The sequence below is a fragment of the Rhinoraja longicauda genome, chromosome 3 (genome assembly GCF_053455715.1).
Source record: "Rhinoraja longicauda isolate Sanriku21f chromosome 3, sRhiLon1.1, whole genome shotgun sequence".
In the NCBI taxonomy this organism is placed as follows: domain Eukaryota; kingdom Metazoa; phylum Chordata; class Chondrichthyes; order Rajiformes; family Arhynchobatidae; genus Rhinoraja; species Rhinoraja longicauda.
In genome coordinates this window covers 40881168-40902925 of record NC_135955.1, presented here as the reverse complement: position 1 = coordinate 40902925, position 21758 = coordinate 40881168, and the positions used below count along the sequence as shown (strand labels likewise).

The 21758-nt window shown below is 41.1% G+C and overlaps 1 protein-coding gene across 4 annotated transcripts in view; it reads right to left on the bottom strand.

Moving 5' to 3' along the window:
* The window catches only part of LOC144591950 (E3 ubiquitin-protein ligase RNF38), a 129831-nt gene that overhangs the window by 85790 nt on the left and 22283 nt on the right, over positions 1-21758 (bottom strand). For 3 of the 4 annotated variants that reach the window (XM_078396006.1, XM_078396007.1, XM_078396008.1), the window contains exon 2: positions 11503-11573. In XM_078396006.1, coding sequence (XP_078252132.1) covers positions 11503-11573 — 71 coding nt within the window. Of the gene's footprint in view, positions 1-4132; positions 4271-11502; positions 11574-21758 lie in introns of those variants that run through there. The other variant, XM_078396009.1, reaches the window with a different exon arrangement.

Sequence of the window (21758 nt, the reverse complement as noted above, 5' to 3'; positions counted from 1 at the left end):
AGAAAATTAAGAAAATGGCACTAATCTGAATTTTAATGCAGAATAGGGTACAGTCAGAATCCTTTTTCCCAGTCAAAGTGTTAAAGAAATGTCAAAGAATGGAGGACATAACTTCATGGTGAGAGGTTGAAAAGAGATGTGCAGGGCAAGTTTTTATGCAGAGTGATAGGCACCTCACTGCCAGGGGTTGTGTTGGAAGCAGATATGATAATGCTGTTTAAAAGGCTTTGAACATGAGGCACATGAATATGCAGGCAATTCAAAGATATGGATCACATGCTGGCAGGGTAGATTGCTTTAACTTAGCATCGTGTTCAGCACAGACATGATGCTATGCTGTTTTGTGCTGTGTTTTACTCTTTTCCAACTTATCTAAACTTTAAAAAAAAGACAAAGTGCTGGAGTAATTCAGTTGATCAGGCAGCATCTCTGGAGAGCATAGATTGGTGACGTTTCAGGTTTGGACTATTCTTCAGACTGATTAAGGGGGAGGGGGAGAGGGAAGAGTACTGCAAGAGAGGAGGGGCTGGATGAAGCCTAACAAGTAAATAGGTTGATACTGGTGAGGGGGGTAGTTTTGATAGGCAGATGGTGGACAATGGCCAGAGATGAAAAGAAACTAAAGGATTGAAGAGTTACGAAATGTGAAGGTAAAGGAATGAATGTAGGTGGGAGGGGAAGGGGTGAAATAGGTGCAAGTCCAGGTGGAGCACAGTGGAGGGGGTAGGGGGGGTGGTTATGGAATTATTTAAAATTGACAAATTCAGTGTTTATTCCATTGGGTTATAAGCTACCCAATTATAATAGGTGTTGTTCTTCCAGTTTGTGTGGTCTCACTCTGGAAATGTCAGTATGGGAATGGGAAGACGAGTTAAAATAATTAACAAACAGGAGATTCTATAGGCATGATCGGGCCGAGCGCAAATGTTAGGAAAAATGGTCTGAGTCTACGTTAGGCCCGCCAAAGTACAGAAGGCCATTTCCTGGAACATCAGATGCAGTAGATGAGGTTAGAAGAGGTGCACATGAACCGCTGATTCACCTAGAAAGACTGCTGGAGTCCCTGGATGGAGGTGAGGGAGGAGGCATATTGACAAGTATTACATCTCTTGCAGTTGAAGGCGGAGGTACCTGGTGAGAGTATTGTGTGGGTGGGAAAAGATAGGTGAACCAAGAAGTTGCGGAGAGAGCGGTTTTTGCAGAAGGCAGGAAGAGGTAGGGATGGGAAATATGACTGGTGGTGGGATCACGATGGAGGTGACGGAAACGTCAGAGGATGGTGTTGGATACGGAGGCTGGTGGGGTGAAAGATGAGCACCAGGGAAATTCTATCCTTGATCCGTCTGTGATTGGAGCAGCAAGAGCAGAACTACAGGACAAAGAGACATGGGCGAGGGATCCATCTATGACAGCAGGGGAAAACATGTTTACTAAAGAAAGATGACATCTCAGATGTCCTAGAATGGAAAGCCTCATCTTGGGAGCAGATGCCGCGGAGATGGAGAACTTGAGAATGGGGGATAGCGACTTTGCAAGAGGAGGATGGGAGGAGTGTACTCCAGATAACTGTGGGAGTCGGTAGGTTTGTAGTAGATGTTAGTCAATAGTTTGTATCGTGATGGAGACAAAGAGATCAAGAAAGGGAACAGAGATGTCAGACATAGTCCAAGTGAATTTGAGGGTAGGGTTCGTGGCAAAGTAAATGAAATCAACAAGTTCTGCACAGGTGCAGGAGGCAGCCCCGATGCAGTCGTCAAAGTTGCCAGGCGGAGAAGTGTGTTAGTCGAGAAAAACTGATTGCGTCTCTGTTCAAGGAAGAACTGAGGGCCTTAAGACTTGGTGGGGGGGGGGGGGGGGTAGAGGTGTAAAGGGATTGGACGTCAATGGTAAATATGAGGCAATGTGGGCCTGGAAACTGAAAGTTATTGCAGAGTTAAAAGGTGTGTTAAGTGTCTTGGATGCAGGCCGGAAATAGGATGGAATAAAGATATTTGAAGATGAACTTAAATGTTGCAAGTAAATGCCAGCCATTCCTCTGCAGCAATTCTCAGCCAGCACACTTAGTTGGCATGCTCAAATGGAAGTTTATACACTGGCAAATTTCTAACCCATCAAATTTCACAATTATGCCTAGATCTGACAAAGGAAATTCTTCTCCAGAACAGACATGTTTAATTAATATTAATATATATATATTTTTGTAATGCTCATTTCAGTGTTTATTTCAATTGAAGTGTATTATTTTTATTTTAATACTTCCACGTCTGCGCATTCCAGAAAGTTAGGTAAAAGAAAGACACATGGTGCTGGAGTAACTCGGTAGATCAGGCAGCATCTCTGCAGAACATAAATAGGTGATATTTGGGGTTTAGCCACTGATATCATTCCTCTCCCTGACAACTGTCATGAGTTGAACCAAGATGATTCATAAACTAGGATCAGATTGACACCATCACACACACACCTTCCCAATTCCACTCTGTCCACTCAATAAAATGTCCTATGGCTCTTCATAGCATGTGATTAGGCAAAATGCCCATGATTGAATTGCACTATTATTATTACGTGTGCCGAAATATAAGTGAAAACCATTGTGCTACCCAGGCAAATTATATCATAAAACGAAGAGTGCAGATAAAGGGTGTTACATCTACAGAGAAAGTGCATTTTATAAAAGTGTAAGGGCCGCAACGCAGTAGATTGGAAATGCACCTTTAGCACATGAGGAACATGGATAGGACATTTTGTCGCCTTAGTCAACGCTCATGATCTTGTTCCTAGGATAAGGATTCTAAAACTAGGTGGCTTCAGGATAGATGAGAGGTTTAAGAGGAACCTCATGGGCAGTTTTTCTATTCAGAGGCTAATCCGTATCTGGAATGAGCTGCCAGAGGAAGCTTTAGTAGCGAATACAATTACAACTTTAAAATAATATCTGGACAGATATTGCAACGGAAGGGTTAGAGAGTTATGGGCCAAATGCAGGCACATGAAACCAACCTAGTTTGCAAACTCGGTCCACATGGTCAAGGTGGGCCTAAGTATTGCAAAGCTCTCGGACTCTATGCCATTTCAAATGGCTATAAAATTGTACAAAAGTCAAAAGAAATGTGGGCAGATATTAAATGTAATGAAACAGCACTGTTCATCACTGATTGTAAATTCTGGCACCATGTCATCTTCTTTCACACTTAAAATTAGAGATACTTCCTCAAATGTATCTTTAAAAGGTTTATTCTGTATAAGCTTGAAGAAAATATTATTGGATATCATTTCAGTTTAGATAACTCCAGCGGTGAATATTTGTAATCAAGCAGAATGGGCAAGTACTAACATAAAAATCAAATACGTACAGAAAGAATAATTATTTCCCCCCTATTTGTTTTTATATACTGTCACGCTAATAACACCTTCAAACTGCTATAGCAGATTGCATGAAATTATGCATCCGAAGCAAAATGTGGTCTTAAGAAAATGTTCCGATCAGGATAAGGTGGGCCGCGCAATTGAGATATAATACACCGCATAGATAAGTAAATAGGAACCTCGCTACTGCTGACTGCAGTCATTCCATCCTCACTCACTCCAATCTCCATTAAAAATTAAAGAAACAGAAACCAAGAAAGGATGGGACGTCAAGTTACATCCATCACACCCCACCGACCAAATGGTTAGTTCATCGGGGAGGCGTAAGGTCCGTCCCGCCCACCAGCCCGGGGCCGCTACGGATTGTTTGTCTGCGCGGGGTGGCGGTCGCGCGAGCGCCCGCGCCCCAACCGTCGGCAACCTTTTAATTTAAAAGCCCCCCCCGACGGAGCCGCTCCGCCCGACCCCCACCAGTCCCAACACCAGCAGCCGCCCGACCCCCACCAGTCCCAACACCAGCAGCAACGCGACCACCGGCTGCCGCCAGTCCCAGCAGCGAGCGGCCGCAACTGGATAAAGAGTTAAAGATATTTTCAGCAACACATGCCCAGGCCTGGTCCAGGGAATAAACTCGTTTGTTTTGTTTTATTATTTTTAATCATGAAACTGCTTGACAGCCATGCGAGTCCTTTAGTACCGAACGGAGCGGAGGAGAGAGGTCAAGTGAAGTTTATTAATGATTCCATTCTGTCGCGGTTATCCGTACCTATTGTATACAAGTTACTCGCGTTGTCTCCCGTCCTCTTCGCGGCTCCCGCATGCTGCTGGAGCCCGGCCGGCCCGACCCGACCCGCCCCACCGCTGCCGCCGCCTGGTTCACTCCGACCTCCCACCGCACAACAGGCGATGGACTCGCCCGCGCAGTGACGTGACGTTCACGGCCGCTGAAACCGCGCCTCCCTCCCCCGGGTCACAACTGTGTACTGGACTGTTAAATGGTTTTAGGGGAGGGGGAGGAGAGAAAAAGAGTAAGGGGTAAGGGGGAGAAGAGAGAGAAAGGGGTAGGGGGAAGAAAGGGAGTAAGGGGAGATGAGAGTAAGGGGGAGATGAGAGTAAGGGGGAAGAGGGGGGGGGGAGAAAGAGGAAAGAGGAAGGGGGAAGAAAGAGCATGGGGAAGGGGGTGGGGAAAGGGAGAGGACGGGGAGGGAGAGAGAGAGAGAGGAGGGAGAGAGAGAGAGGAGGGGAGAGAGAGAGGAGGGGAGAGAGAGAGAGGAGGAGAGAGAGAGAGAGAGATGAGGGGAGAGAGAGGAGGGGAGGAAGAGAGAGAGAGCGAGAGAGAGGAAGAGAGAGAGAGAGAGAGAGAGAGAGAGAGAGAGAGAGAGAGGAGGGGAGGAAGAGAGAGAGAGAGAGAGGGGAAGAGAGAGAGAGAGAGGAGGGGAGGAAGAGAGAGAGGAGGGGAGGAGGGGAGGAAGAGAGAGAGGAGGGGAGGAAGAGAGAGAGGAGGGGAGGAAGAGAGAGAGGAGGGGAAGAAGAGAGAGAGGGAGGAGGGTGGGGAGAAGGTGGGGAAAGGGAGAGGATGGGGAGGGAGGGAGAGAGGGGAGGAAGAGAGAGAGAGAGAGAGGAGGGGAGGAAGCGAGAGAGAGAGAGGAGGGGAGGAAGAGAGAGAGAGAGGAGGGGAGGAAGAGAGAGAGAGAGGAGGGTGGGGAAACGAGAGAGGAGGGTGGAGAACGAGAGGAGGGTGGGGAACGAGAGGAGGGTGGGGAACGAGAGGAGGGTGGGGAAACGAGAGAGGAGGGTGGGGAAACAAGAGAGGAGGGTGGGGAAAGAGAGAGGAGGGTGGGGAAAGAGAGAGGAGGGTGGGGAAAGAGAGAGGAGGGTGGGGAGAGAGAGGAGGGTGGGGAGAGAGAGGAGGGTGGGGAGAGAGAGGAGGGTGGGGAGAGAGAGGAGGGTGGGGAGAGAGAGGAGGGTGGGGAGAGAGAGAGGAGGGTGGGGAGAGAGAGAGGAGGGTGGGGAGAGAGAGAGGAGGGTGGGGAGAGAGAGAGGAGGGTGGGGACAGAGAGAGGAGGGTGGGGAAAGAGAGAGGGTGGGGACAGAGAGAGGGTGGGGACAGAGAGAGGGTGGGACAGAGAGAGGGTGGGACAGAGAGAGGGTGGGACAGAGAGAGGGTGGGACAGAGAGAGGGTGGGACAGAGAGAGGGTGGGACAGAGAGAGGGTGGGACAGAGAGAGGGTGGGACAGAGAGGGTGGGACAGAGAGGGTGGGACAGAGAGGGTGGGACAGAGAGAGGAGGGTGGGGAAAGAGAGAGGAGGGTGGGGAAAGAGAGGAGGGTGGGGAAAGAGAGAGGAGGGTGGGGAAAGAGAGAGGAGGGTGGGGAAAGAGAGAGGAGGGTGGGGAAAGAGAGAGGAGGGTGGGGAAAGAGAGGAGGGTGGGGAAAGAGAGGAGGGTGGGGAAAGAGAGGAGGGTGGGGAAAGAGAGGAGGGTGGGGAAAGAGAGGAGGGTGGGGAAAGAGGAAGAGAAGGGAGGGGAGTGAAAAGGGGGTAGGTGTGGGGTTAGAATGCCTGTCTGTCATGTTAAAAAGCACTCAACAGTTACACTTGCAATGCATTATTTAAGCCTGACATTCAAATGCCAGGTCGTTCCTTGCATTTACAAAGCAAAGTAAAAACTTGCAGATGCTGTAAATATTTATCAGGTCATGCAGTGTCGATGGAGAGTGAAAGGGGAAACATTTCAGGCTGATATTCATGTCATCAGAATGAGGCAAAGCTGTGAAACGGATGTGTTTAGTTGGCAAAGAAAGGGGGTGAGTGGTGAGAATCATGGAACTATCAGATACTCTAATGTCTGAAGAAGGGTCTCGTCACCCATTATTTCTCTCCGAGATGCTGCCTGATCCGCTGAGTTACTCCAGCATTTTGTGTCTACCTTTGACACAAATGGTGGTGCTGTTAGCTGGTAAAAATGATAATATGTCCATCAAATCATAGCAGATCCCTGTGTTTCTTTCTCCCCATTTGCTCGCCAATGTTATGTTCGTGCAGCGATATAGCATCTCATTTTTTCCCCCCAAAATTACTTTATTCATAATATATACAATAAACAATCAGGTCACTGTATCTAGGTACATGTGACAATAAAGTATAATTGAATCATTGAGGTTATGTTATTATCTATTCACCATACCAAGCAATCTAGTAATTCCCTTACAATATGCCAATGTCACTAATTTTTTATTCTTAAACAATGAGCATCTGAGAGGCTGTTACACAGTGATCAGCCCCTTGACGTCCAGTGGCAGCAGATTGCACCCTTTCAGCCACTGCCATGGCTGCACAGTGCATCTCCCTGAATGTATTCCTGCACCTTGGAATGTGCCTGTCAGCAGCATTTTCTTGCAGACATATGCTCGCAATGGAAGATCAACAAGTTACCAGCAGACCAAAGTGCATCTTTCACTGAATTGATGTTCTTCCAGCAACAGTCAATGTTTGTCTTGATATGCATCCCGACGACAGCCCAGATAGCACACACACATTTCTGTAATACACCTGCTCAGGATGAATATTGACAAAGATCCTTTTGGCATATACAGTGCACTTTTACATGGCTGAGTGTGCTAGCGATGCAAAAGAGATGTCAAATCATAACTGCTTTTAAGCCAGCAGCAACAACCCCCAACTTTATAAATTGTTCACAATTTAAATATATACCATAACAGAACAGTTATTCTGATGGATCTGTTGGATGTTAACAATTCACTGGATCAAATTTAGATTTTTATTTTAGAAACTTTTTACTCATGCAATTTTATATTTTCCCTTCTTCACACCCAAACCCCATCCTCCATCCCTTCAGCATCAACTGCAGTTTTTGTTTTAGGATGCTTACAGAAAGTGCACTGTATACAGCAGGATAGACATTTTCCAGAAAACTTTACTTATTTAAACAACTTGATCATCTGTAGAATGCTTGGAGAATGGCTTTACTGAGATAAGATTATTTTAAAGAAAAAACCCAGAATGTATGAGCACCGTGAGAAGATTCAGAAATTCTCAGGCAAGCATTGGGATCATGAGAATTTGGATTTCGCAATGCAGGGGGTTGTACATTTCCCTGGTAACAAAACACATTCATTCAATGTACTGCAAGGCACTCAAGCAATATATTTTAGGTGTGAATGGCGACCTCTACCAAAGATGGCAGACAATCTGTTGGGATGGTAGCAAGTACACCTCTAACATTATGATCTGAAAAGTATTATTAGTGCTCAATAATTAATTTATTGCATGGCTTAGTAGATTTAAGTTGACCTTTTGCCTGCAATAGGTATTAGGAAACAGAGATTTTATCATGGGTTTTTTTCTTGTCTATTTGACCCTCCAGTGAGACTAGGTTAATATTAACCACAGAAGGGGTTACTTTGCATGAAATGTAACATAAAAGGAACATACTCTAGAAACTGAAGGAAGATAATCAGCCCCTCAAGACTGCTCTGACATTCAATCAAAAATTATGGCTGATCTATTCTTGGCTTTAATACCATACCCAGTTCTCTTCCCATATGTCGTGACTTCCTTATAGTTGAAGTGACTGTTTCTTTGAATATATTTAATGATTCTGCCTTCACAGCTCTCAGCAATAGACGATTCCAAAGGTTCACAAACCTCAATAAATTCCTTATCTCCTTCATCTTGGGTGACTCTTTATCAGAAACTACACCACCCAGTACTAGATAACAACCCAAGAGAAAAAAAAATCCTCTGAGCATCCATCCTAGCAGAATAATAGATCATAGGATAACAGAACGATACTTCATGGAAATAGGACCATCGGGCCATTGAATCTGCACTGAAAATTAACCACCCATTTACACTCATCCTACATTAATCCCATATTGTTCTACCCACATTCTTATTAACTACCATTCATCTTCATGAAAGATAATTTACAATTTGCACATTTTTGGAATGTGTGAGGGAACTGGAATACCTGGAGGCAACACAAGTGATCAGAGCGAGAACGTGCAAGCTCCAGTCTGCACCAGGAGTCAGGATTGAATCCAGTTCTCTGTTGTTGCAATGCAGTTGTTCTACTCATTGTGCCACTTGACACCCAGTCATCTCTCATTCTTCTAACCCCAATGAGTATATGACCAATTTGCTCAACTTCTCTTCATACATCCTTGCGGAGACTCGGTATGTCACAGAGGACTCTCAAACCTCTACAGGTGTACAGTAGAGAGCTTATTGACTGCTTCACGGCCTGGTTCGGCAACGAGGCCGCTAAAAGTGGTGTACACTGCCCAGTCCATCATGGGTATTGACCTCCCCACCAAAGGGATTTACAGGAGTCGCTGCCTCAAAAAGGCAGCCAGCATCATCAGAGACCCACACCACCCTTGCCACACACCCATTTCACTCTTGCCATCAGGAAGATGATATTGAAACTTGAAAACTAATGTCCAGGTTCAGGAACAACTTCTTCCCTGCAGCCATCAGACTATTAAACACTACAACCTCCAAATAAGCTCTGACTACATAGACTTGGGGGCATTAGTTTAGTCTTTTTGCACTGCGTGTGTATTCGTGCATGCACACACTGAACTTTTTTTGCTTATTACATTGTTTACAGAGTACTATGTTAAAATATTCTATTGTGCTGCTGAAAGTAAGAATGTCATTGCTCTGTCTGGGACATTTGACAATAAAATAATCTTGACTCTTGAACCTTCTTTGGTCTGCCTTTAATGCAAGGTTAGTCATTCCTTAAATTTGGAGACCAAAAATGTATGCATTATTCAGGTGAACTTTCATGAGCCTTTGTAAAGCTATATCAAAATCTCCACTTTTATACCCCACACTAAAGACACCAACATTCCGTTTGCCTTCCGAGTTATCTCCTGTCCTCCATTCCACAACAGTTCATATTTGTACACCCTTTAAATAATAGTTTATGCATCCTTCTTTCCAAAGTGAATAACCTCAATTTTTTTTCATCTGCCAACAATGTGCCCATTTACTTAGCCCATCGAAATATTTTTGCAGGCTATTTGTTCCCTCTTCACAATCTGCAAGCCACCTATCTTGTTTCACCAACAAATCTGGCCACTGTACATTTGGTCATTCAAGACATCAGATTAGATCGTAAATTGAGACCCCTGCACTGATCTCCATGGCACATCACTATTTACTGTTCACGAAATCAAAAGCGATTCATTTATTCTATAACTTTTTACCATGAGTTGGCCAATCCCCTACGCCTACTTCTATCCTGTACTGTCTGATTCGATGCAATATCTTTTTGTAGCAGTCTACTGAATGTGTCTAGAAATCCAGATATATTGCATCTACTGGTTCCCTTCCAACCACACAGCTAAATATTTCCAAAAATAATCTGGTTGTAAAATGTCCAATTTCATTTGCAACTGGTCAGATAATGAAGACTTTGCTAGCAGGATCAGGACATCATTTAGGCACAGCCAGATCAATGACATTCATCGTGCAGGGCCATGACCATCTACAACAAGAGCCAAATTACCTTCCATTAATATTCAAAAGCATTACCATTTACTGGTCACCCAACATCAACAACTTGGAGGTGACAATTGATCGGAGCCTTAACTGATTCAGCCACTGTGCCTTCAGGATATGTCAGAGGCTGGGAATGCACTTCATTCCTGATAAATTCACTAAATTGATTCCTGGGATGAAAACTTTGTCATACAAGAAGAAATTAAAGAAGTGTAGGAAGGAACTGGTGGTTTATACTGAAGAAAAACACAAAATGCTGGAGTAACTCAGCGGGTCAGGCAGCATTCTGGAGTAAATGAATAGGTGACATTTCTGGTTGAAAACCTTCTTCAGACTTGAAACGTCACCTATTCCTTTTCTCCAGAGATGCTGCCTGACCCGTTGATCTCTGCCTCCTAATCCCATTTTCCTGACTTCTCCCCATAACCCTTGACACCTATTCTAATCAAGAATTTGTCTATCTCTGCCTTAAAAATATCCACTGACATGGCCTCCACAGCCCTCTGTGGCAATGAGCTTGACAGATCAACTACCCTCTGACTAAAGAAGTTCCTCCTCATCTCCTTTCTAAAAGAGCGCCCTTTAATTTTGAGGCCATGACCTTTGGTGCTAGACTCTCCCACCAGTCATCCTTTCAACATCCACTCTATCTATGCCTTCTAAATTTCATTATGCTGTGAAATATAAGTCATGATCTATTTCGTCTCCTTAAAACCTTCCCATCCCAAGACAATCAGAAATGTGAAGGAATGCTGCCTCGTGGAATGCAGCAACTCAACAAGAATAAGAAATGACTTCACCCAGTTGGTGTTAAATCTTTAGAGTTTCATTAAACAGATTCAAGACAGAAATTGACAGATTGTGCACTGCAGCAACTCAACAAAGCTTCTTTGCCAGAACTTCCATCTCCCAGAAGCACAAGAGCAGCAAACAAATGATAAAATAATTACTGTATGTTCCTCTCTCGGTCACAGAGCATCCAGACTTAGAAATATATGATCGCTTCTTCATCTGGATCAAATATTGGAATTCCCTATTCAATAGCACCCTGGGAATACCTTCACCACAAGGACAGCTGTCATTCCAGGTGGCTTAACAAAGACAAGCAGGTATATGTGACATATGTAGCCTGGACAAGTAGCGTACATTCCCTTCAAATTAACTTCAAAATTAAATTTTAAAATTTAAACTCTAGGAATTTGGAAATTTCAAAAATTCATCATGTTTTAGAAAATGCTCTTGGGATCGAGGTAATTAAAAGTGAGACAAGCAAATGTGGTTTTTCCTAGCTATACAATCTGAAATTTGTAATGCAATTGCAAAATATTAAAGTATCAATACACTATTGTATTTAAACTAACATGGTAGTGTAGATGGTAATTTAAAAATTAAATATTAACAACCATTCAATAAAAAGCATTCAATAACTCTCCCAGGAATAGAAATAAAAATCCGATTCTTTTCTGAAAACTACCCGACACAATTTTTGTATTATTTTAATGTGATAATTAAGTGCATTTCCTTTAGGCTTCACTTTGCAATGTAAAATGGCACATTTTATGCTTTTTTAAAAAAAAAGTACAAAATTAACTTTATACATCTCACCTTATCACTATCTTCAATGAAAGGTAGCACATGCGGACTTGGGTGATATTGAAAGGAAGTATCAACGCCACCTAGAAATAAATAATAAAAACAGAAAAAAAATACAAATGAGTAAGATAACATAAATTTAAACTTGTTCATTCCAATATCTTAAAGACAATTAATATTTATGCTAAAATGAAAATTGAAACCACTAACATCTTAATTTAAAATGAACCTTCCATGCATTTCCAAATGAGGAAATTTCATAATGAAAATAATGGTGATCAAGAATTGAAATGTACAACAGAAAGGATAATAGAGAATAATAGTCTGTAATAGAATCAGGCTTACAGAGGAGATATGTTTAAGGTGAGAGGACGATGTTTGAAGAGGATCGGAGTGATCTCTGGAACATGCTGCCAGAGGTAGTGGTGGAATTGGATTTGTTTACCACATTTAAGAGCCATTTATGTCTACACAAACGTTTATGTAGACAGGAAATAGAGGATACAGTACTAATGTGGGCAAATTGAATAACTGTAGCTGGGCAAAAACATGGGTGTGGTCATGGTGCACAAAAGCCTGTTCCTGTGCTGCACAACTGACTATTCACTACTTTAAAAATCTCAATGTTTTAATGGCAAAAACTGATTGAAACGGAAGAAATTGTCAATGATGGGACATATGGCTTGTGCCGACTGGTTAGGATTTCTTTTCCCCTCGTGTCTATGTTTAAATCTGGGTTGTAATGTTCATTGCAGTTGGACAGCACCTTAGGAGGCCTCATGATCTGATTTGTAGGTAAACATGGATCTTCACAACTGAAACCACTGTGAAGCAGTGTCTGTACTTGGGGAGTAACCATAAATGTTTTGCATTTTAACAGGAGGAACTGATTCTGCAGTACCTGGTCATCAGAGGCATGACTAGACTAATCAACATATTGAGCAGTACAGAGAAAGAGACAGGTGTTCAGTTTTTAAATTGGAAAATTCTCGTCTTTGAGCTCCAGCATTAATCATCCCCTCATCAGATTTTTAAAGCTATCAGGAGACATAAGATAAACATAGAAAATAAATGCAGGAGTAGGCTATCGGCCCTTCGAGCCAGCACCATCGTTCAATATGATCATGGCTGATCATCCAAAATCAGTACCCCATTCCGGCTTTTCCCCCATATCCCTTGATCCCCTTAGCCCTAAGAGCTAAATCTCTCTCTTGAGAACATCTCGTGAATTGGCATCCACTGCCTTCTGTGGCAGAGAATTCCACAGATTCACAACTCTTCCTCATCTCAGTCCAAAATGGCCTACCCCTTATTCTTAAACTGTGACCCCTGGTTCTGGATTCCCCCAACATCGGGAACATTTTTCCTGCATCTACCCCATCTAATCCTGTAAGAATTTTATATGTTTCTATAAGATCCCCTCTCATCCTTCTAAATTCCAGTGAATACAAGCCCAGTCGACCCATTCTTTCATCATACGTCAGTCCTGCCATCCCGGGAATTAACCTGGTGAACCTACGCTGCACTCCCTCAATAGCAATAATGTCCTTCTTCTAATTAGGACACCAAAATTGCACACAATATTCCAGGTGCGGTCTCACCAGGACCCTGTAAAACTGCAGTAGGACCTCCTTGCTCCCAAACTTAAATCCTCTCGCAATGAAGGCCAACATGCCATTAGCTTTCTTCATTGCCTGCTGTACCTGCATGCTTACTTTCAGTGACTGATGTACAAGCACACCCAGGTCTTGTTCCACCTCCCCTTCTCGTAATCTGACACCATTCAGATAATAATCTGCCTTCCTGTTCTTGCCACCAGTGTATAACCTCACATTTATCCACATTATATTGCATCTGCCATGCTTCTGCCCATTCACCCAACCTATCCAAGTCACCCTGCAGCCTCATAACATCCTCTTCACAGCTCACACTGCCACCCAGCTTTCTGTCATCCACAAACTTGGAGATGTCACATTTAATTCCCTCGTCTAAATCATTAAGATATATTGTAAACAACTGGGGTCCCAGCACTGAGCCTTATGGCACCCCACTAGTCACTGCCTGCCATTCTGAAAAGGATCCATTAATTCCTACACTTTGCTTCCTGTCTGCCAAACAGTTCTCTATCCATGTCAATATCCTATCTCCAATACCATGTGCCAATTTTGTCAAAGGCTTTTTGAAAGTCCAGATACACCACATCCACTGGCTCTCCCTTATCCATTCTACTTGTTACATCCTCAAAAAATTCCAAAAGATTAGTCGAGCATGATTTCCTCTTTATAAATCCATGCTGACTTTGACCGATCCCATCGCTGCTTTACAAATGCGCTGCAATGGCATCTTTAATAATCGACTCCAGCATCTTCCCCACTATCGATGCAATAGACAAAAGAAAATAGGTGCAGGAGGAGGCCATTCGGCCCTTCGGGCCAGCACCGCCATTCAATGTGATCATGGCTGATCATTCTCAATCAGTACCCCGTTCCTGCCTTCTCCCCATACCCCCTGACACCGCTATCCTTAAGAGCTCTATCTAGCTCTCTCTTGAATGCATTCAGAGAATTAGCCTCCACTGCCTTCTGAGGCAGAGAATTCCACAGATTCACAACTCTGACTGAAAAAGTTTTTCCTCATCTCAGTTCTAAATGGCCTACCCCTTATTTTTAAACTGTGCAGAAAGTAGCACCGAGATAACAAATCAGCCATGATCTTATTGAACCCAAAAGAATGAAACAGCAACTCAGTAGCATCATTAATAATGGTATTGTTCCACAACAGAACGAGGATTCACCAACTTCAAAAGGATGGAAATAAGGTAAACATTAAAAACAAGAGAATGATGCCAGTGAAAAATTGTGCTGACAGAGATGTAAGCAGCTATTAAGTCAACAACAAAATTCCTCAATTGGCAAAGTGAAGAATATAAAAAGAGAAACACTTTTAGAGGCGAGTATCTGAATTTTAAGAAGGTAATAATCAATCTCTTGCTGCAGCTACACAGAAACAGAAGTGTTCTTGAGGCACTGGTAAAACTCAGAAGGGGAAGGCTACATTGAGGGGATAATCTTTACTTAAATTTTAAATTGCATCAAAGTTTCTTGCAGAGAAAGTAGACCAGCAATAGTAAATAGTTCATGTCTGAGATTAGGGAGAGACCAGGAATAAGATGAAATAGAGATTAATTTCAGTTTAGTTTATTGTCACGTGTACCGAGGAACAGTGAAAAGCTTTTGTTGCCTGCTAACCAGTCACCAGAAAGACAATACATGATTATAATCGAACCATTCAGTGTACAGATACATGAAACTAGGGAAATAGGGAACAGTGTTTCGTGCAAGATAATGTCAGTAAAGATAGTCTGAGGGTCACCAATGAGGGAGATAGTAGTTCAGGACTGCTCTCTAGTTAAAACATAGAAAATAGGTGCAGGAGGAGGCCATTCGGCCCTTCGAGCCAACACCGCAGTTGTGGTAGGATGGTTCAGTTGCCTGGGAAAAAATTGTCCCTGAATCTGGAGGTGTGAATCTGGATTAAGCTGCAGTACAAAGTAAATTTGTTGCTTACACTAAAGATGGAAAATGTAAATAGTATAATGTATTGTATTTTAAAATAGAAATGTATACTCAATGGAAACTCAATGAAAGGGATATACAAGCTAAAGATTAAATAGGTTATTCATTTGTACAAGTGAATAACTTTGTTAAAAGACAACAATACTATCAATTTTATAAATAGAGCTATAAAACATTATTTATGCACCTTTTGGTTACACAAAAATGGAGTGCTGAGTAAAGTTACTGAACTGCATTAACATGGAGAATACCAGAGATCCAATTAAGTGGAGCGATTCTAGAAACTGGTACAATAAACAGGGAAAGCTGAGAAGGGAAGGTTTTTTTCAAAAGTGTGAACAACGGCAACTATTTCTTCTTGATTCAGAGTTCAGCAATGGATCATCAACGTAATTAAACAGGTACTGGAGGGCTAACAACTATTTTCAGAACAAGGGCTGTTCAATGAACTGAAAAGCTGAAATGTTAAATTTGTATCAAAATGTACTTGGATTGCATCTGGAATACTGCACAGAATTCTAGTCTCCATATTTTAAATAGAGAGGTGATGCAAAAGTTAGATATTAAAATTATACCATAACAGAATGGTTGTACATAAAGATCGAATAACTTTTTTTATCCTCTGGGAAAAAGTAGCAGAGGCATGAATAGATTAGAAATATTTTGACAAATACATGAATTTCCCATTAGTGGAAAGAGTAGTATTATGGGGCACAAGTAGCACATGAGTAACACACATTAGTAATTGCAAAGCTATGTAAATAGGAGAATAAATATAAATGGCACATTCATGGGGTCAAATGAAAAGCAAGGTATCTTGTGTGTAGTAAAAGCTCCATCATGAACCTCTTGGCCAAATGGCTGGTTTCTGTTTTGTAAACATTTTATTAACAGAAAAGTTTGCTAAACATTTGAAGCAGTGAAACATACTAGAACATAGGAAGATAGCACGGCAATTATATTAGTTTTGGACTGCCCCAAGACAGATGAGGGTTTTACCAGCTCCATTTGTGCTGTGAATTTAGTATTCCTTAATGTATCTCAAGGATCTTTGCAACAGCCAACATATTTCAGAAATGAATAGTTAATAATGGATTCAAGTACTATTACTGAAATGCAAATCACCTTTAAGCAAACAGCACAATATCAATTTTATTCAAAAGCTTGTAATTGACGACTCAGAAATAGAACTTAGTAATATTTTATTACTATTTTCTGTAACTTTATCTTTCATTCAAACGGCTATTAGTTTATCTTGCCCAAAGTAAATAAATGATTCCATCGCATTGTTACAGAGAGCACGTATTATTCAGAGCAGCTGGAATAACAGAATTCAAATTTAAAGGGTTTTATTCTGTCTTTATAACTCATTGATTTGCTATTCTTTTATTTGCCACGTGAATCAAAAATTGAACTATTAATCAGTCAATGCATTTACTGAACTTCACTATAATAAACTTCAATATGCAATATTCACTCAGTTGTCTGATTGCATTCAAATCCCACTCCAGGATTTAAACACACAATCCAAAAGACCAGCAAATTATGAATATACCCAGTGGCACGGATGATTCAAGAAAATATTAATAGCACTTTTGGCATTTTTCAAACAATTATACGTAGATATTTTTTCAATTAACAGCCTACCTTCCTATCTATTAATAATAAGACTTAACTAACCTGAGAAGTATTTCATGCTCATCAATATTTTGAGATTGAGAATATACTTTTAAAGTACTAATACAAATCTCATTCCTCAAATTTCCTGTTATTCAAACATAGACACTAGCAAGTAATTTTCCTACATTACTTCAGTGATTTCAAAATATGCAACTCTAAGAACAAATAGACTTACATTTATATGACACCAGCATGCCTTAACCTGTTTCAATAATAATGAAGCACTTTTCTTCCAAAATGTAGTCAGTGCACACGAGAAATGCTTCAAAACATTTTGAAAACAAATAGGTACAGTTTTTATCTAGTGGTGTAAATCATACATTGGCATCTACTTTAAATGTTCAGAAATAACATAGATAGCAATGCGTTAGTTACATTATAATTCAGATTTTCTTTTTATTAAGATTGGGTGAAATGGACAGAACAGCAGTCCCCAATCCCATGGGATGATAGCTTCTCAGCAGCTAATTTAGTTCTGCAAGAATGAAGAGTCACATGTACCTCCTGGTGTGTGCAGCAAGAGTTAAGGTCAGGTACACAGAGCACTGTCAGAGCTGGGAGCAGGGGCTATGAATCAAAGATACTAGAGTAACAAGATGAACCACTCCGTTGAAATCGCCTATACTGAAGTGTAGTACGCAAAGGAGCAGAACAGCCACCATTTTAGTAGGCAAAACCAGCCGTTCGCTATGCCTCTCGCAGTAATCAGTGTTGTGGGGGAACAGTATATGTGATGAAACCATTAAAATGCAGAATATATCTCATCTATCAACTCACATTTTGTTGTTATTTTTATTTTTAAATGTTTTCCCCCTGCTTAATTTCTCTGAATTTATTATTTCTTACTGTTTCTGCCCATTTCCCTCCCATCCTTCCACCCCAGCCCCCTCTTTTGTGCAGTTTCCCTTGTATTGCTCAAACACACTCTGCACAAGTTTAACACACACATATGAATGTGTGTGTGTGTGTGTGTGTGTGTGTGTGTGTGTGTGTGTGTGTGTGTGTGTGTGTGTGTGTGTGTGTGTGTGTGTGTGTGTGTGTGTGTGTGTGTGTGTGTGTGTGTGTGTGTGTGTGTGTGTGTGCGCGCGCGTGAGAGAGGCAAGATAGAGATAAATAGATCTCAAAGTTTCTTCTCATGGATCAGAAGCAACTTTGATTTAAAGCAACGCTCTATTTCTCTCCATCTTATTTTTCACATGATGTACATAAACCGTAAAGGCGATTCGACCTTTATGGTTTATGTATATGCATATGCATAATATCATAAACAAGGATAACACTTTTTATTTCTGTCATTCATTGTACGATTTACATCATTTTGTGTGCAAGATGTTTCGCATATCAGCTAACCAATGAAAAGATCAGATCCTGATTTATACCAGCTCTTCACCTTCCCCCCCCCCTTATCTGAAGAAGGCTCCCAACCTTAAACATTGCTCATTCTTTTTCTCCAGAGATGCTGCCTGACCCGGTCGGTGATTTACTCCAACACTGTGCCTATTTGAATTGGATTCATGCTTCTGTACCATGTCAGGCAGCATTGGTCATTTTAGTGGCTGTCAAGGGTTTTTAACTAATCAATTCACCAATTGAAATTTTCTTGGCTCTAAGTATTGTTAAATGTATTTTCAATTATATTGTGGATACAGTAGAGTTCTATTCTTTGCAAATACCTAATCTGTTTCCATGACTTTTTAAAATGAAACAAAAAGCTCGTGGAGGTGAAATTAAAATTAAGAGAGAAAGAAGAGAAGAACAGATCAATTGGCCAGATACAGGGTGGATCTCTAGTGCAAATATTCAATCAGTAACATCCAAAGTTTAAAGATCACGAAGCAGCAACACTTCAAGAAATAGTTTTAAATGTCAACTATCACCTTATCCAAGAAGTTGAACAAAAATAATTGTTTGCAAACATTTTATATACGAAGAAATTCCAGAGAGACATGAACACTGCCCAGTCTAGCACACAGAATCTGCCTACTAAAATGGTGCTGAAATTTACCCATGCCCTACTACGGTTTTCAGAGTCGAGTGGGACTCTAGTATCTTTGCTATGAACGCAACCAGAGCTGGGCATTGGGTACGTGGTGCAGCTTGAGATGTTGAGGTACCAATGCAGGCAGCAAGGTGTTTAAGGAGCAAGAAGGGAAGTAGCATGGAAGAGCTCCTTTACCCGCATCTGTGCTCGAGTCTGTGTCTACAGGATACACATGTGGTGACCCATGTTATAAAGCATTGTCTCCAAAATTGTGGCCAAACCTGCCAGTGGATCATGATCTGTTATGTAACAGCTCCTCATTAGCAAACAATGCACACGTGGGAGTTCTTCTCCACATCATGGAATATCAAGACACTGTGCGTAGGAAGCAACTACAGATGCTGGTTTACACCAAAGATAGACACAAAATGCTGGAGTAACTCAGCGGGACAGACAGCATCTCTGAAGAGTAGGAATGGGTGACGTTTCAGGTCAAGATCCTTCTTCAGACTCTTAGGAACAATCCCAACAGCAACAAACCTAAACCCCACTCTGCCAGCACGGTTTGTGAAGTCAGGTGTTAATTTCACTTAAATACATTCCAATCATCACAGACATACTGTCTATGATATTCTATGATATTATATAGCAAAATTACCTGCTGAAAACTTTAATACAGACATTCAGAGCAGTTTCTGAAAATAGTGAGACATTTAACCCTTTAAGTTCATATTGCATCACCACACGTCCAAGCTTCTTAACTTGCTCACACATTTCTTAATATCTTTACCTTTACATCCTTCTTATTTTCCAAATTACCAATTGACTGGGCCTCAACTTTTGAGAAAGAACATTCCACATTTCCAGTAACAGAAAGAAATCTACCATCATCCTCAAAATGGTTTTATTCACATTTTAAGGTTATGCTTTCCTTAAATCCTACAACCATTTTAAACAATGCTATTAGATAACCTTTGATTTTCTATACTCAAGAGAATACAGTATTAAATGTGTGGAATAATTTAATCTCGAAACCGAGGCATTAATCTGTTGAATCTATGCTGTTATCCACAAAGGTCAGTGCATCTCTCATGCGATGTAGCACCTAAAATTGAACAGTAAGTCAGATGCCGTTTAACCACAGCTCTTTACAATTCTAGAATAATTTCTAGCACTTTATGTTCCAGCCCTAAGACAAAGACAAATATTTAGTTGTTTACAGTTTGTCCATTACTTTGCAGAGATTCTGCCATCCGATATTCTAACAATCTTCCTTATTTAAATTGTGATTAATTGGAGATTCACATGTCTCTTGGTGGAATATTTCACTCTTTCACCTTGAACTTATCTAGGTTTTGCCATTCCACTCAAAAACCTTTTGGAATTTTCTGCTCCTGTGGGCATCATTTATTGTTTTAAGTTCGAGACCTCTCCACTCCCTCATCTATAATCACTGATAAAATAACAAAAGATTGAAATTCCTATATAGATTCCTACAACCCACCTGCATGCAGCACATTCCCATTATCCCCAATACCTTTTAACCAATTTCCTGCCAAAAATTTAAAAGATGTTTCAATCCAATTCCATAATTTTCCGTTTTTGCTGACAACTATGCAACCTGATCAAATCCTTCTTGCTCATTTAGGTAAAAGCCAAGGAGATTTCCTTACCCATCACATTGGTGACCACCTCAAAACAAAACTCACTAGGTGGTCAGGCATGGATGGCATAGTCCATCCTGGCTCTCCCTGATCACAAGATAGACACAAAAAGCTGGAGTAACTCAGCAGGGCAGGCAGCATCTCTTTCTTCTCATTCCTTCTCTCCAACATCTCCAGAGATGCTGTCTGCCCCACTGAGTTATTCCAGGTTTTTGTGTCTGTCTTGGGATTAAACCAGCATCTGCAGCTCCTTCGCTACACATCTCCCTGATCACAATCTCTGAACAGCGAAGCTAATGTCATTTGTTATTATTTATGCACGCATGGTGTACCAACCAAACATGGAAGTTTAGCTTAACTATCAGTTTTATAAAAATATAATTTAGCTATCTGGCTCATCACTAATAATGACTGAATATCAAAGATGCTGTACTGGTCTTACAGGTGCAAACCAACCCTACCTTAAACATTTAAGGCTTGTAATTTGTTCTTTCAACTATCTATTTAACATCTCTTATTATTGCCAAAGCTTGGTACTGAAAATTAGTACAAGTGTGGACAAGTTACAGGTTCTGGATTTTTTAATTAAATATTATCCTGAAAAATTAAGTGTTTTGAGCAGCGGGTGGAGAGATGAAATTACTATGAGGGAGGCAGTTGGTGGGGTCTTTGATTTTGACAGAAAAATGGCAGGAATCTAATTTTAACAACAGAGCAATGATATAATGTGGGGTTTCAACCTATCCACCAACATGCAAAACGGCACTTTGGAATTGAGATTACCTCTAAAATGCATCCCAGTCATTTTACACTGCCATCTTTATCTCACCCTTTATCAGTAATTAGTCATGTTTACATTTTTAACAGTGACAAAACAGGCACTAATTAGAAGATACTTGCAAAAATATTTAAAATGTTAATTTGGTTAAAATTGACTGACTGTTTTATGCTTTACTTTATGCTTCAGTATTTTAGTTCAATAACAAACGGTCTGACAGTTCAAGGATCCTATCCATTTATATTTTTCTCTCTCCCATACAAGCCACTTCCTAAAATATGCATTCTAACAAATAAGATCCTCAAATTAGTTCAACTTAAACTTAAATACTTCAAAAACCATAACAAATAATTTTGCTCAACAAGTGCTGGAGGAACTCAGCAGGTCAGGCAGTATCTGTGGAGGTAATGGACAGGTTAGGTTTTGGGTTGGGACCCTTCTTCAGATTCCAGCATCTGCAGTTCCTTGTGTCTTCATAAAGCTTAACAGTAAAAGTTTATAACATAACATAACAGTATAACAGAGCTTTATTTGTCATTCGGTACCGAGGTACCGAACGAAACTACATAGCAGTCATAAAAAAAAGAACA